General features: G+C 40.7%; 1 protein-coding gene and 1 pseudogene across 1 annotated transcript; both read left to right on the plus strand.

The window, feature by feature from the left end:
* The first annotated feature begins 6,780 nt into the window (after positions 1 to 6,780).
* Positions 6,781 to 8,389, plus strand: LOC134209497 (uncharacterized). The gene is made up of 2 exons (XM_062685478.1): positions 6,781 to 6,986; positions 7,686 to 8,389. The coding sequence occupies exons 1-2, from the start codon at positions 6,971 to 6,973 to the stop codon at positions 8,387 to 8,389; spliced, it is 720 nt and encodes a 239-aa protein (XP_062541462.1). The 5' UTR covers positions 6,781 to 6,970.
* LOC134215754 (uncharacterized) lies at positions 8,382 to 9,324 on the plus strand (annotated as a pseudogene).
* Positions 9,325 to 16,874: the final 7,550 nt, after the last annotated feature.

Genomic DNA, 16,874 nt, shown 5'->3' on the forward strand with positions numbered 1-16,874 from the left:
AAAAAAGCTCACTGTTAAACTACACCACATCCTAGATGAGCTCACCACTCGCTGGAGGGGGAATTATTCGTAAAATGGCCTGTTGCACCTGTTCGCCAACTACCTCCGTGCTGAATACAATTTTGGCTTATACTGGTGGATTCTAGCGCATCTACCGGTAACTGAACAATACTTTAAGGTGTGCTTCGTAAGGTTTTCATTCTCAAAATTGAATTTATTGCATGATCAAGCTATAATTTATATAATCTTGCTATAATAGAGCTTTTATCCATTTAAAATGTTCAATATTTCTCTTGTTGCGCTACTATAGCAATGGTATAGTTTTTGTTGTGCCGCTGTGTTGCGCTATAAAGCTTACCCGAGATGCCAACCGACGTTGTGCATTCAACGTAAGTTCAATAAATTTCAATGATGGTGACCTGTTGCACGTTGTCGAGCAAATCGTTCAATCGTCCAACCGCCATCGCTTCACGTGTGGTTCAAACTGGGAGGCGATGGGCACGAGAATTTCCATGGTGAGAGCTTTTCCCCTCATTCAACAGGCAGAGGATGCATTGCTTGGCAACCTGTTGCCGTCGAGTTCATTTTGGCGCATGTGCGTTTATTTCCAAATTTGGTGTTGATTTGTTAGAGAGGAAAGAAAACATTTGTTACAGAATATTCTAATGACTATAAAAAGTTGCGTGACATACAATAAGTTGTGCTAAAATTTTTGAATACTTAGACGAAATACAATACTAGATGACTACCATTTCTACCTCATATGCTGGAAGTCGTGAGTTCTCAAGATCAGGCCTGTTATATTCACCCATTTTTTTCTTGTGTTTGGTATTATTATCACTGCGACCAGTTTTTTTTTTTCATTTATCGTGATGTATTTCCTTTTTATGGCTATTGGCTATATCACGATGTCGAGCTACTATTGAAGATCGTAGTGTGCTGCGTTACAATGCAGATGCGTTTTATTTCACGTGTCCGAATTTTTAAGATTTGGCCTCAACGGAAATCAAAATTTCGGCTGGTGGTGCTGGGGTATATAGGTACGCCATGCATAAATATGTGGGCACATAAATATGTAAGCAAATAGATTCCGGTTGGTATGGTATTATCGAATGTAATTGTTAAACAGGAATGGAAAAGTCGAAAAAATATCAAGCAACTTTGTCCCAGATGGAAATAACCACATATGAATCCCATCGTTTTCGAGTGTGATCCTGATCGCCGTTGTTTCCATGAACATTGATATGTTTACACGTAGCAGGTTATTAACACTAACAGTAGTAACGATTTGATTTGATTTTTAAATTCAATGTGAACTATACAGGAAACATGTATAATAATAAACTATGATGCTCTAGGAACTTCGAATTATCCAGGAGTTTGAATAGAATGGAATACCGAATCAACCCCGACTTCCACGATGTCCCCAGCCACGGTATCAACACAGTTATGTCCTACGAGTACTTGTCCTTCAGTAACGGCTCAAATCTAGGCATATAAGATGTTTCAACGTCTCCGAATTGTTCTGAGGTTTAAATCAAATGGTCTACCGAATCAACCACGAATTCTATGATGTCCCCATCCGCGGTATTAACCCAGCTATGTCTTCCGAGTACTTGTCTTTCTATTATGTTTCAAATCCAGGCATATGAGATGTTGTAAGATCTTCAAGTTGTCCTGGAGTTTGGGCTAAATGGTCTACCCAATCAACCAAGAGTTCCATAACGTGCCCACCCGAGGTATTAACCCGATTATATCCTCCGAATAGTTTCGTCTCAAATCCTGATATATGGGATGTGGTAAGATCTCCAACTTGTCCTGAAGTACGAACCAAATGGTCTACAAAAATCAAGTGAGGGACCCTCCTTAGCCGTGCGGTAAGACGCGCGGCTACCAAGCAAGACCATGCTGAGGGTGGCTGAGTTCGATTCCCGGTGCCGGTCTAGGCAATTTTTGGATTGGAAATTGTCTCGACTTCCCTGGGCATAAAAGTATCATCGTGCTGGCCTCATGATATACGAATGCAAAAATGGTAACCTGGCTTAGAAACTTCGCAGTTAATAACTGTGGAAGTGCTTAATGAACACTAAGCTGCGAGGCGGCTCTGTCCCAGTGTGGGGATGTAATGCCAATAAGAAGAAGAAGAAATCAACCACGGCTAAAATAATGTGCCAAGCCAAGGTACTAATCCGATTATGTCCTTTGAGCATTTTTCCATCATTTACGTCTCTAATCTAGGCATATAAGATTTTGTAAGATCTCCGAATTGTTTAAATATTTGGGCCAACTGGCCTACCAAATCAACCACGACCACCACGTTGTCCCCAGGTGAAGTATCAATCTAGTTATGTCCTCCGAGTACTTGTCCTTCACTTACGTCGCAAATTTAGCCATATGAGATGTTGTAAGATCTACAAATTGTCCTGAAATTTGGGTCAAATGGTCTACCCAATCAACCACGACTCTCATGAATGATGTCCTTAGCGCGGTATGGACCTAATTATGTACTCCAAGTATTTGTTCTACATTAGTACGGCCGGAGACAAAGTTTCGTACAAACAACCAACAATGCTACTCGGAACTGGTAGTACGCCCTCTCCATCGTTCGCAATAGCAACTGTTCATGCAGCCCAGCCTATGTTCTGGTTGTATTTATCACGAATCACCAGAGACGTTACCGCCGAACAGGTGTGCGCCCTGGCAAAAAAAACGTCTGGGAAGCGAGGACATACAAGTTGCCCGTCTTGTCGCCAAGGGACGAGACATAAGCACCTTATCATTCGTGTCACTCAAAGTTGGGATGAGTATGGAATTAAAATCTAAGGCACTGTCAACCTCCACTTGGCCGAAAGGTATTACCTACAGGGAGTTTAGTGACAACAGACCGGGCGTAAATTTTTGGCGCCAGGGACCCGAAGCCACAGCCGATCCGCTGGATGTTTCCTCGGAAGAAATTATAGCTGTGGAATAAGCAGTAATGTTCGCGATAGCGTATGTAACGCCACCCTATTTGCAACGCTTTGCATTTCAACCCTGTGTGATGGCACGAATAAGCAAGTTCTCTTTTAATTCCCTTTCCTTTTCCCATCCCATCCTAAAAATCATCCACGCATACAATAACCTCGAGTCGGCTGCGGATGTGCGGTCACCAATACCTACCGACACACTTTTTTTTATATGATGCCGATCAAACGAAGGCGCTGATTGGCGGACCAATCATAGGATTTTTGTTTTTGCCCAGTTTTTTTACTACGTTTGAAAGTATAAAAGAAATGTACCATCCTGTTCTTTTGCCATTAAGTTTTTGTAATCTATACAGTGAAGAATAAAAGAGTTAGCAGTAAGCGTGGTGGAGTTATCACTCAAAGAAGCTGAGCCCTGGGATTGCAGTAACCCACTGCCCGTCTGTTCGCTGCATGGATTCTGCCGATTGAGATTTTCTGCCGTTCCCGTTCCTGCTTGGGTCCAGCTGCCAGTTGCCGATTCCGATGCTGCTCAGAAAACTCGATCGTGTGCTTTTTCTGCCTTTGGCTGCCGCTGCTATCGAATGCCATGATTTCTCGCTACCTTCAACACTAAGAGTTAATTTTCCAGCAATAGTTCTTTTTAGGACTTATTGCCATTCGGAAGGTAGACGATTGAAGTGCAGAGATAGTTCAGCGTGCTGTTGCCTTTGAGTAGTTATGTTTGGAGTATCTGAGCTGTGTGGCATAGCTGTGGTTGACATCGGTCGGCGTGCTGCTCCGGCAATTGTGTGAGAATTAAGCGTTGGCGTGTGAAACCAACAGTAATCTACCTCTCATCAGCCCTGCACCGGGACGCAAACTTGCCGCAAGCATTAAGGAAGCCCCTATTCCTCTTACCGCAGTCTAGCCTATCCTGCCTGCGATCTTCAGCCGTTCCGGTCGTGCGTGTGAGTTGAGAGACGGGGTCCTCCGAATTTCTTCTACAGGCAAGTACAATGTTCGTCTTTGCATTTCTGTCCCTGATGTATTTGTCGCTTCTAGTCATCTACGATCATCAAATCAGCTGCTTTGCACTTCCACGACGTGCACTTGTACAGTATGCAGTCCCAAGAAAGCTCCTATCGTCTTAAGCACCACTGAATATGTTCATTCAACGTCGTCTAGCCATCAAAATTCTTCAAGCCAACGTATTCGTTTCCCAATCGAGCTGAAACCGGGACGCACATCTGCGGCTAGCCCAAAGGAAGCCCCTATTCCGCTCAGCGCAGTCGAGCCTCCGCTGCCAGCATCCAATAGTCGTCCCGGTCCTGCGTCTGAGCTGGAAGATGGGGTCTTCCGAACTCCCTCCGCAGGCAAGTATCATGTCATTCTGAGCTTTTCGTACTCTGAATCCAATGCTAATTCCAGTCTACCCGCAACTAACAACAACTGGACACCGACATGAATAAGCGTTTCCGATGAAATTACCGAAGCTTGCATCACAGACAATCAATTTGCTTCAGGCCTGCCTCTTTCAATTTCTTTCAACGGGACACCGGGACGCATATCTGCCGCACGCATCAAGGAAGCCCCTACTCCTCTCAGCTTAGTCGAGCCCTCGCTGCCAGCGACCAGCAGCCGTCCCGGTCCTTTGTCTGAGGTGGAAGATGGGGTCTTCCGAAATCCTACATCCGGCAAGTACAACCAGTTACCGGTATTTTCCGTACCTGAGTGTGTCTCAATTTCCAGTGCTTCCACTTCCGCATCACGAGAGTTGAGCTATCCTCAACCGCTTGTTTCCGATGTAAGGACTGCTGCCTCAGAAGATACTACCAAAACGTCGGCGGAATCAATAGCTCTATCGCCGAATACCATCTGGCCTTGTGCGATGGCTGCTATAACATGACGTGTACGCGTTTACCAAAACCTGGCTCAACGATAAGACCTCTACAAATCAACTGTTCGACGACTCATACTCCGTTTATCGACAAGATAAGTCACTTTTCAATAGCAACAAACGCACTGGAGGAGGGGTTTTGATAGCTGTTCGCTCTAGTTTCAAATCCCGACCAATCAGTACTCCTAACAATACATCTGTAGAGCAATTATGGATCACCGTATCTACTGTTGATGGCACTCTCTATGTATGTGTTGTTTACATCCCCCCCCCGACCGAATTAACTGACTGACTTAACGGATCGAAAGGCACCTTGATTCACTTAACTGGGTGGTTTCACAATTGGGACCAAGAGACAACCTTATTATCCTGGGTGATTTTAAACTGAGCTCGATCACTTGGCAGCACCACACGTTGGGGTTTCTGTTTCCGGTCCCTTCAAGATCCTTGATTGGCCAGACGTCTCTTGGGCTACTAGAAAGCTAAAAAATCTTCTCAAGGCTAAAAAACGTAGCTACTGGCGACGTTTTGTCGAGGGACTATCACGAGAAACCTCAATGACAATACTTTGGAAAACGGCCCGCAACATGCGGAACCGCATTTCCACCAACGAGAGTGAAGAATACTCCAATCGATTGATATTCAACTTCGCAAAAAAGGTCTGTCCAGATTCCGTACCAGCTGAACCGCTATTTCGAGAATCTACGCTTGATCCCGGTTCTTTGGGTGGACCATTCTCAATGCTGGAACTATCTATGTCTCTTCTTTCATCGAACAACTCTGCTCCGGGATGCGATAACATCAAATTCAATCTTCTTAAAAATCTTCCAGATATCGCAAAAAGACGATTACTTGAACTGTACAACTGTTTCATGGAGTACAACATTGTGCCACCTGAATGGCGACAGGTCAAAGTAATAGCAATTCAAAAGCCTGGGAAGCCAGCGTCTAATCACAATTCATACCGACCGATTGCCATGCTATCATGCATGAGAAAGTTATTGGAAAAAATGATCCTTTCAAGAATTGGCCATTGGGTCGAGCATTACTGTCAAATACTCAATTCGGTTTTCGAAAAGGTAAAGGAACAAATGATTGTCTAGCGTTGTTCTCTTCAGATATACAGCTGGCCTATGCGCACAAGGAGCAACTGGCTTCAGTTTTCTTGGATATTAAGGGCGCTTTTGATTCTGTTTCCATAGAAGTACTGTCGAAAAATCTGCACAGTAGTGGATTACCCGTTATTTTGAATAATTTCTTGTACACACTCAGTTCTTATTTCTGCAGCTCGGCAAAAATCCGCACAGCCGTGCGCCAGCAAAATAAAAAACTGATGTTCCGACAAAAATAGCGTTTGTTAGCTGATTTTCGGCAAATTATTTGCTGATTATCAGCAATTTTGACAGAAATCTCGGCAAAAAACATGTTTGCTGGGGCACGGCTATGCGATTCCCGGTAAAAGTTCAACATTTTGCTGAGATCCCGGTAAAAAAATTAAGTGTGTACAACTTGTAGTCAGTAAAACATATGAACTTTACTTTCGGCACTCTGACAACTTCCAGAAATAGCTACATGGGCCTTCCCCAAGGATCATGTTTAAGTCCCTTGCTTTACAATTTCTATGTTAAAGATATTGACAATTGTTTGGAAGGACAATGCACGCTTAGAGAACTTGCAGATGATGCCGTGATCTCCCTAAGAGGTTCATGTGCAAATGTCCTGCAAAGACCATTGCAAAATTCCCTAAATAACCTGACTGTTTGGGCCAGACATTTAGGGATCGAGTTCTCTCCGCAAAAAACTCAATTGGTAGTGTAGTGATACAGCAAAAAAATAAAAAAAATAAAATAAATAAGATTGTGGGATAAAATTTATTTACATAATATTTAAGATACTAAAAAAAAAAAGGTATGTATCTCAAAATCTGGCAACTGGGCCTCAAGAGAACGCAACATGAATGCGTCCCTATGCAAAAGGAAACAACAAAACGCAGAGTTGCGTCTCACTCGAATAGGCATGAAAGAGAAAAAAGAGATATCCTTTTCTAGGAGCGTCATTCTGTGTACGATTGTTGAGATGATCGGAGCGTATTCTATTCCATCCTGCCAAAGAAAATTCTGGATACGACATGGCGAAGCCAGTAGGTAAGTATAACATGGAAATTAATCTATTTACAGGTACATAACATAAAATACGATTAGTAAAAAAGTAAAATGCAAGAAAATTGTGAATATGATTAAGTAAAAGTCGAGAAATAGTTAACATTTACTACGAAATGAATTGCGTTGGGAAAAAAATGGCGTCCATTTGGAACAATCAGTGCCTGAGCGAAGCGGTCTCGGCATGTGAAAAAAAGAAAAGGAAACTTTATAAAAATTCCATTTTGTGTGTGAGCGAAGCGGTCTCAACACTGTTAATATAACTTACGGAACAATCGGTGCATGAGCGATGCGGTCTCAGCACAAACAAAAAAAAAAAAAAAAAGTTTTTCATAACCAAGAATCCTAATTCTGTCTGAGCGAGGCGGTCTCAGCACAGCGCATCCAAAAAAAAAAAAAAATAATAAATAATTGAGCAATTAAAAAAAAAATAAAAAAATAAGGGATATGTGAGCAATGTTACATTTACATATTCTTCTCTCTACGCAAACGATAAAATTTAAAAAAAAAAAAAAAAAAAGTTTGGTGCGCAGTACATTAAATTGTGATTTCTGTTTTTTATATTACGCTATCAACTAGTACATTTTATGTTATGATTTGGCCAACTGAATGTAATATTTCAAAAATATATTAATCTAAAACTAAAGAATTCGAAAAACTAAAAGTTTATGTTGTGATTTACAGAACACACCGGGCGGAATACGCAAAAGAAAAGCTATACAGTGAAGTACTTGACACATCAGCCAATTTTTGAAGAAAGGAACAAGCAAACTGAACCGATCAACACGATTGAGACAGAAACAACACGCCAGGCGGCGGTTGAGAGTATTGCCTATTCACGTGAGAAAAATGGGCAAAATGAACTGGCATCAGTTTACAAGCGCAAACAAGCGATACGCCAACCGGGAGTTGAAATGGCTATAGGCTCCAACGAGAATAATGGACGAGAAGAATCCGCAACAGCAATGATCGAAGTTATTGATACACCATCGGAATGTAGAGAAGCGACAACAGCAACGGCGAATAAACAGAGGAAGTTGAGTAAAATGAAGGAATTATCTCGCGAGCTAGCAGCGGAGAAATCAAGGAACATTCAATTGTTGGAAGAACTCCAACGAAGCAAACGAGCGATGGAGGAACTCGAACGAAACAGGCAAATAAATGAAGAAGTCAACGCTAGCCCAGCCGGCGGGTCTAGGTTTGAATACGAACAGGATAATCGTTTTTCCAGCACCCGGAGAGCACAAGGTGTTTCAGGTCAGGAAGAGTCCAGGTTTTACACGTCTATTAATCAGCTCTCCATTGCCTCGATCATCATCCCAGTGTGCAAGCCAACAGAGGGCGGGAAATCCATTGACAATCGTTTGAATCATGGAAAGACCTTTTAGTGGACTCCATGATGCTAGCCGGAGTAGCGGATGAAGTCACAATGTTTAGGATTTTCAAGGTCAAAGCTGGCGCACAGCTTCTTGAAATATTCAAAAATACCAAGTCATCGGAGGAAGATCCAAATCCTGAGTACTTTCCATTCACAAACGCGATATCCAGGCTTAAGACATACTTTGGATCAGGATCTGACGTAATGCTAATGAGGCGTAAATTGGCACTACTGACGCAGAAGCCGAATGAATCTGACTTATCGTACATAACTCGAGTCGGAGCAATGGCTCGATTGTGTGAATTTGATAGTACGAAGGAGTTCGAGCAGATTGTCGCGACCGTAGCCGAGCACGCTACGAATAGAGAAGTGCGCACGGCTTCACTGAAGATGTTGAGCCGAAATCAGTGTTTCACAGACCTCGTCGACAAAGTACGGGAGATCGAAGCAATTAAATTAAATGAAGAATTTGTGAAGAAATATACGCAGCTCATGAGCCAACGATGGTTGCATCCGTTAGCGCATCATTTCCGAAGAGCAACAGCCGGCATTTCGATTATATGCCTCAGAGATCAATCCAGAACTACGGTAACAGCTCCAGAGGAGGTTTTCGAGCACCCAGAGGTAGGCAGTTCCATGCTAGTCGAGGTCTTCCCTCACGATCAATGCGATGGGATAAATGCTGGCGATGTAATAGCATTTATCATGAAGCACATACTTGCGGCCACAAAGACAAGAAATGTAATTATTGCGGAATTCTTGGACATATCCAACGAGCATGTCGATCACGAGGTAACGCTTCTGGTATGAAGCGACCAGCAACAGAGTCATTCGAGAGTACGCCACAGAAGATCGCCAAAATTGATGAATTGAAAGACGAGACGGAAGCTGTTCAACCAGTAAGTGAGCCTGATGATTAACTATTTCTTCATTTTTATTGTTAATACCTAAAAGAAAAAGATAAAAATTAATAACAAATAGCATAAATGTTGAGTTAATAATTTAAAAAAATGGTAATTAAAAAAAAAAAAGTATAATAAAAATGAAAAAAAAAGAAAGCAGATATGTAATTTTTACGCCCGAAAAAACTGTAGCAATCATGATGACCATTTGTGGTTTATGTTCCCTACAGATGCTTCTAAAATCGAAGGTAAAATCGCCGAGCAATACTTCCGAGGTCGAAAAAGGTGTCCAGGCTGCGTTAAAAAATGTTCCACAGAATCAGCCCAATGCAATCCACAAAGTTGCCCGAATCTCAGGTCCTTGCATCACTGCTCAGAGCAACAAGAGTGACGAAGCAATCATCGCTGCTACGGTATCAGGTATGAAATGCATTTTTATGATAGATTCAGGCGCACAAGTAAATACTTTTACTGAGGATATGTTCGCGAAGCTGATTGAGGATGTAAACTACAGTAGCGGGATTCTAAACATTAAGTACAAGTCAGATAAAACCCTCAAGGCATATGCGACAGAAGGTACCATCAACGTTGTGGCTACATTTCACGCTCCCCTTTATATATCTAGTGACAGACCAACTTACATAGAAAAGTTTTATGTGGTTAAGGAGACTCGTGCCCTACTAGGAAGGCCCACTGCTTCACGATATAGCGTACTGTTGTTGGGTCTACAAGTTCCGCTTCAACTAACAGTGGAGCACATTGAAACGTATGCAGGAGAAATTGCAACAATTGTTTCCAACGCGATTTTTCCCAAATTTAACGTACCACCCGTCAAAATCTTTTATGATCGAACAAAACCACCTTGCAGAAACGTGTTTACGAATATACCTCTTGCTGTTAGACCGTTAGTGGAAAAGAGACTGCAGGACCTAGTATCGGCCGATATTATTGAAAGAGTTGTTGACGGGATGGATACATCATTCTGTTCGTCGATGCTGATTGTTCCAAAGAGTAAGGATGACATTCGACTAGTCATCGATTTACGTGGACCGAATCGTGTCATACAACGTACTCCGTTCCCAATTCCTTCGCTGGAGAAAATAGTAGCGAGGCTGGATGGAGCCAAGTAGTTTTCTACGATTGATCTGTCGAATTCATACTTTCATATAGATTTAGATCAAGATTCGCGTCTTCTGACTATCTTTTGCACCAAATTCGATATGTTTCGGTGTGTAAGACTTCCATTTGGTCTTTGCAATGCTCCCGACATATTTCAGGAGACGTTGCAAAGGACTGTACTAGCTGATTGCGATGGGTGCATAAATTATTTGGATGATTGTTTAATATTTGGTTCTACAAAGGAGGAACATGACAAAAATCTGCAAAAAGTACTCGCATGTCTTGCGAACCATAATGTTAAGTTAAACAAGGAGAAGTGCACCTTTGGAAGCCAGTCGGTCACATTTATCGGATTTCGTCTAACTAAGGACGGTTGGGAAATAGAAGAAGAAAAAGTCCAAGCAATTAAAAATTTTCGGCAACTACAACTGTGCGGAAGTTAAAAGCTTCCTAGGACTGATCACTTTGTGGATAGATTCATTGTGCATCGAGCTACAAAATCTGAAAATCTACGTAACCTTGCCAGTTCCGAGACATTTTATTGGACTGAACAGGAAAACCAAGAATTCAATTTGCTTAAAAATGATATCGCTAATACGATTAAGAGACTCGGCTATTACAATCTGAGCGATCGTATAGAACTCTTCGTAGATGCTTCACCCATTGGTCTGGGTGCAGTGCTTACGCAAGTTGATAGAAATGGTGTCCCAAGAATCGTGGCATGCGCTTCTAAAGCATTGTCGCTACCTGAAAAAAAGTATCCCCAGACACAAAAGGAAGCACTTGCAGTTGTCTGGGTATTGAAAGATTCTCTTACTACTTGTTGACGAGACATTTCATTGTACGTACAGACGCAGAAGCAATCCAGTACATATTCAATACGAATCATCGTCTAGGAAGGCGGGCGATATCACGCGCTGAGAGTTGGGCATTAAGACTACAGCCCTTTGATTATGAAATCCAACGGGTTCCGGGCAATCAAAACATTGCCGATGCATTGTCTAGGCTGATAAAAGCATCTCAAGAGTTTCGTCCTCTGGATGAGGAATGGGAAAGTCACTACCTCTACTCTTTGGATTCAGGATGTATGACTATAACATGGGACGAGATTGAAGTGATGTCAGAAAAGGACATCGAATTGACATCTGTGAGACAAGCATTGTTAACGAACAAATGGCCCACAGATATGCGAGCATTTGAGGCTCAAAAACAAAATCTGAGGCCTTGTGGAAATATGGTTTTCAAAGAGGACAGAGTAATTCTTCCCCGATCGCTGCGAGACAAAGCTCTTGAATCTGCACATGGCGGCCATATCGGAGAAGTGGCAATGAAGCGTGTTATGCGGGAGTATTTTTGGTGGCCTAGAATGTCTACGGAAATAACCAATTTCATGAAGAGATGCACTACTTGTGCCCAACTATCAAGACGTAACCCGCCGTTACCTCTTACTTCACGAGAATTACCTGAAGGACCGTGGCAAATGCTTCAAATTGATTTTCTTGCCTTACCTGGATTTGGTTTTGGAGAATATTTGGTTGTGACGGATACGTATTCACGCTACCTGACTGTGGTGGAAATGAAATCCATCGATGCATCGTCAACAAATGCGGCTTTGGTTGACGTTTTTAGAACGTGGGGATTTCCTTGTGTCATACAGAGCGACAATGGTCCCCCGTTCCAAAGTTCCGCTTTTGTCACATACTGGGAGGACAGAGGAGTAAAGTACGTAAATCTGTTCCTCTCAGCCCGCAGAGTAATGGGGCTGTGGAAAGACAAAATTCGGGAATCATCAAGGCCTTGTCAGCATCTAAATTGGAGGGAACTCCCTGGCGAACAGCACTCCAACAGTATGTCCATAGACATAACAGTTTTATACCGCATTCTGATTGTTAGTTACCCCATTCGAACTTATGGTCGGGTGGAAATATAGAGGTAATTTTCCTGGGCTTTGGAAGTCGTCCAACTCTGAAGAATCCAATCAACTCGACCGAACGGAGCAAGATGAATACACCACTAGGTGTTCCAATCTGCCAAATTCACGATTCAGCCATCTTGGATTTTAGTATTAGGGTCTCGCCGACATTTCTCACCAACACGAACGCAGGTTCGTGGTTGCAAACAATCCCATTTGATTTTGCCGTGGCAGCTGCTCGTGGTTGCAAACAAACCGAGTAAAAGTGTGAGTGAAGCGTGCGTGTACGTACACGATCGCTGAAAGCCTAATGGGAGAGCCAGCCGGTTTGTTTATGTTTTGCACCGAAAATGAATTTTTCACCCCGCCTTCTTCTCATCCATAAACTGAGCACATTGAAACACCTAGCTGTGTATTCATCTTGGAACGGAGATTGTGGAACTGGATACAGAGACCAAACTGGTGTCTAAGCAGTACGCAGATCGGGTTCGAGGTGCTAAGATAAGCGATATCAAAATCGGCGATATTGTTCTACTTGCCAGTCAGAAAAGGTGTAAAACAGACCCAACATTCATGAATGAGCGCTTCGAGGTCGTTGCCAGAGATGGTGCAAAGGTAGTAGTCATGAATAGATCAGGCATTCAGTATGGTAGAAATGTACAAGACGTAAAACTAGCGCTAGCTCCTCAGTCGCGAGACACCGAAACAGAAACCACCGAAGAGGAATCACAACAGATCCAAGGTGAATTGGCTGCCGAACCATCACTATCAGAAGGATACCGGAATTTGCGACAACGATCAACAATTAACCGACCGAGAAGATTTGACGATATGTACATCTACCGGGTGTTTTACTAATTCGCTCCTGACCGAATGACCGACACTATTCACTGCAAATAAAACAATTTCGGTACCGGATGAAATTGTTTTTTTAACCGAAAAGCAGGAAAATCGCCGTTTTTGCTTCATGATAGTAAACAGGTAAACGAAAATTTGTTGCGTCGTAGTTTCATTTTTTTACCCTTTTTTGTTTTGACAGAACCTAACAACTATCAAACTATACACGCTACCCAGAAATCTACCGAAACATCATTATTTAATATTAACTGGTGACTACAGACTCGTCGAAATCACTAACTCGCCGAAAAAAAAAATGTTTTTTGGATTGTTACGTTCCGTTATTTCCCATTAAATTCATATGTACATCTAGACGATAATTACAATATGTATCAATAATAATAATAAAAATAATAAATTTAATATAGACATTTACCCTCAAACAAAAGTAAAAATACTTGATGTGGTGCAGCTACGTGATTGATGGAAAAAAAAAATAGATAAAATTTAAAAAAAAAATTAAATGTGGCTTGAGGAATTACAGAAAAGTGATTTAAATTGATTGGCATATGAGTTCTCTTCTTTAGCCTTTATTAAGAATAAAGCGGAATCGACAGACTGATATCAAGAATTTAATGGAGTTGGGTAGGCAGCTGTATAGTATATATGGAGCATACAGCATGCACTTTGGATCGAACCATGTGCTAGCCTTCAGGAGGAAGAATATTTGAAAGATAAAAGTTGTTGTTCTACAAGTTCTATGTATAATATAGAAAAAAAAAAAATATATATATATATATATATATATATATATATATATATATATATATATATATATATATATATATATATATTAGTCGTTTTTTCATTCAGACCAGAAGATCTAGACGATAAATGAAGAAATTGAATAACATGGTGGTTAAGGGATGTTGGCAATCAAGGGCTCGTTTTGTAAGAAATATAATATGATATTCAACAGTATAGAGTACAGATGGGGATGAATGTAGTGATACAGCAAAAAAATAAAAAAAATAAAATAAATAAGATTGTGGGATAAAATTTATTTACATAATATTTAAGATACTAAAAAAAAAAAAGGTATGTATCTCAAAATCTGGCAACTGGGCCTCAAGAGAACGCAACATGAATGCGTCCCTATGCAAAAGGAAACAACAAAACGCAGAGTTGCGTCTCACTCGAATAGGCATGAAAGAGAAAAAAGAGATATCCTTTTCTAGGAGCGTCATTCTGTGTACGATTGTTGAGATGATCGGAGCGTATTCTATTCCATCCTGCCAAAGAAAATTCTGGATACGACAGGTAGTGTTTACTAAGAAGCGGTACCCAGCTCAACTGAAACTAAATCTGTTGAAAGATGACATCAACCAATCTTTATCTTCTAAATACCTTTGGGGTCTGGTTTGATTCCAAGTGTACCTGGAAAACCCATATTGATTATTTGTTAGAGAAATGCCGAAGAAGGATCCATTCTATCCGTTCTATCACCGGAGCTTGGTGGGGCGCTCACCCGGAAGACCTCAGCAAACTATATAGAACGACTATTCTCTGTTTTAGAGTATGGCTCTTTCTGCTTCCTCTCAGCAGCTGATTGCCACCTAATCAGATTGGAACGAATTCAATATCGTTGTTTGCGTATTGCTCTTGGCTGTATGCATTCAACGCATAACATGAGCCTGGAGGTGCTTGGTGGAGTCACTCCTTTAAAGCACCGTTACTGGGAGCTCTCACTTAGAATACTGATCAAATGTGGAACAAGTAACACACTTGTATTAGAAAACTTCGATAATATGCTTGAACTGGCTCATCGTTCAAGATACCTGCGAGTCCAAAAAACTTTTTCAAGTATGCCAAAACCAAGCTAAAATCCAGCAATTTTCCATCGAAAATGACTTTAGATGAAAAATTAGGAGATAATGCTGATGAAATTTGTGCTCTTTTTGCAACCTTTTTTCAAGAGACATATACCGAATTTTCCGAAAGTGATCGTGATTATGAATATTTTTCACATTTTCCTGACTATTTAAGCAGTGTTGGTGTAAACCAAATTAATGCAACGGAGATTTTGGCAGCTCTACAGAATTTAGATGTCTCAAAAGGATCCGGACCAGATGGAATTCCACCTATGTTTTTGAAAAGTTGGCAAGCGAATTTACGACACCTTTATTTTGGTTATTCAAGTTATCTTTAGAAACCAGTAGCTTTCAAAAGAATGGAAGAAGTCTTTTCTAATACCAATTTTAAATCAGGGAAAAAATCTGATATTAGAAATTATCGTGGAGTGGCCATTATTTCATGTATTCCTAAACTTTTGAATCAATCATCAATAGAAGGATGTTCAACCAAATAAAACATATAATAACAGATGCACAACACGGGTTCTTTAAAGGACGTTCGACTACAACCAATCTTTTAGAATTTGTAAATTACTCATTGAATGCTATGGACAAAGGTAGTCATGTTGAGGCGCTTTACACAGACTTTAGCAAAGCATTTGATAGACTCGATATTCCTATGATGATTTTCAAGCTTGAGAAATTGGGAATTGAGATGAGACTCCTTAAATGGATTAAATCGTATTTAACTGACCGCCAACAAATAGTACGATTTGAAGGGAAACAGTCGCTTCCAGTCAATGTAACATCTGGAGTTCCCCAAGGCTCGCATATAGGACCTCTTCTATTCATATTGTTTGTAAACGATATATCACTCATTCTTAAGCATCTTAAAATCCTTATTTATGCGGACGATATGAAACTATTTATGGAAATCAAAATACTATTGACAATGACATCAATTTGAACGAAATACGCATATTTGATAACTGGTGTAGCAAAAGCTAACTACAACTAAATGTCAAGAAATGTAATTTGCTCACTTTCAGTAGAAAACGGAGCACACTATTGATAACTGTTACTCTAGGAAATCAACCAGTAAAAAATGTGAAAGGGTTAGAGATTTGGGTGTAATCTTAGATGCTAAGCTAACCTTTACTGACCACTACAACACTATTATCCATAGAGCAACAAATATGCTCAGTTTTATTAAAAGATTTAGTTATAACTTTCAAGATCCTTATACAATTAAAACTTTGTACGTTGCGTATGTCAGATCAATTATAGAATATTGTAGCATTGTATGGTCTCCGTATATGAAATCACATGATGATCGAATAGAATCAATTCAAAAGCAATTCCTTTTATATGCCTTACGCAAATTAGGGTGGACAACATTCTACTTCCGTCGTACGAGGCGCGATGTATGCTTATAGATATCCAATCATTAAAAAAGCGTCGTGAATTTGCCATGATCTCATTTGTGAATGATATTGTTTCGCACCGCATTGATTCCACCAAACTATTGTCTTGTTTAAATTTTTACACTCCTACTCGGCAATTGAGAAATCGAAACTTGTTTGCCACCTGTCATCATCGAACAAATTATGCAAAATTTAGTCCAATGAATCAAATGATGTATTGTGAAGTAATTGATTTAGCCATGCCTCGTATGAGCCTAAGAAAATATTTTAGGAACATTAGTTACAATAGAACATAGTTATAAGTTTTTTAATGTAGTCTACATTATGTTTGACGAAATAAATAAATAAATAGTCTATCTCAACTACATATCGTCAGATCTCTGTCTTTCATGTTATAATCCACCTCGAGTTCACTTCGTCAACGACAGTTCCTCAATTGGGTTGTTTA

The sequence above is a fragment of the Armigeres subalbatus genome, chromosome 2 (genome assembly GCF_024139115.2).
Source record: "Armigeres subalbatus isolate Guangzhou_Male chromosome 2, GZ_Asu_2, whole genome shotgun sequence".
Classification (NCBI taxonomy): Eukaryota; Metazoa; Arthropoda; class Insecta; order Diptera; family Culicidae; genus Armigeres; species Armigeres subalbatus.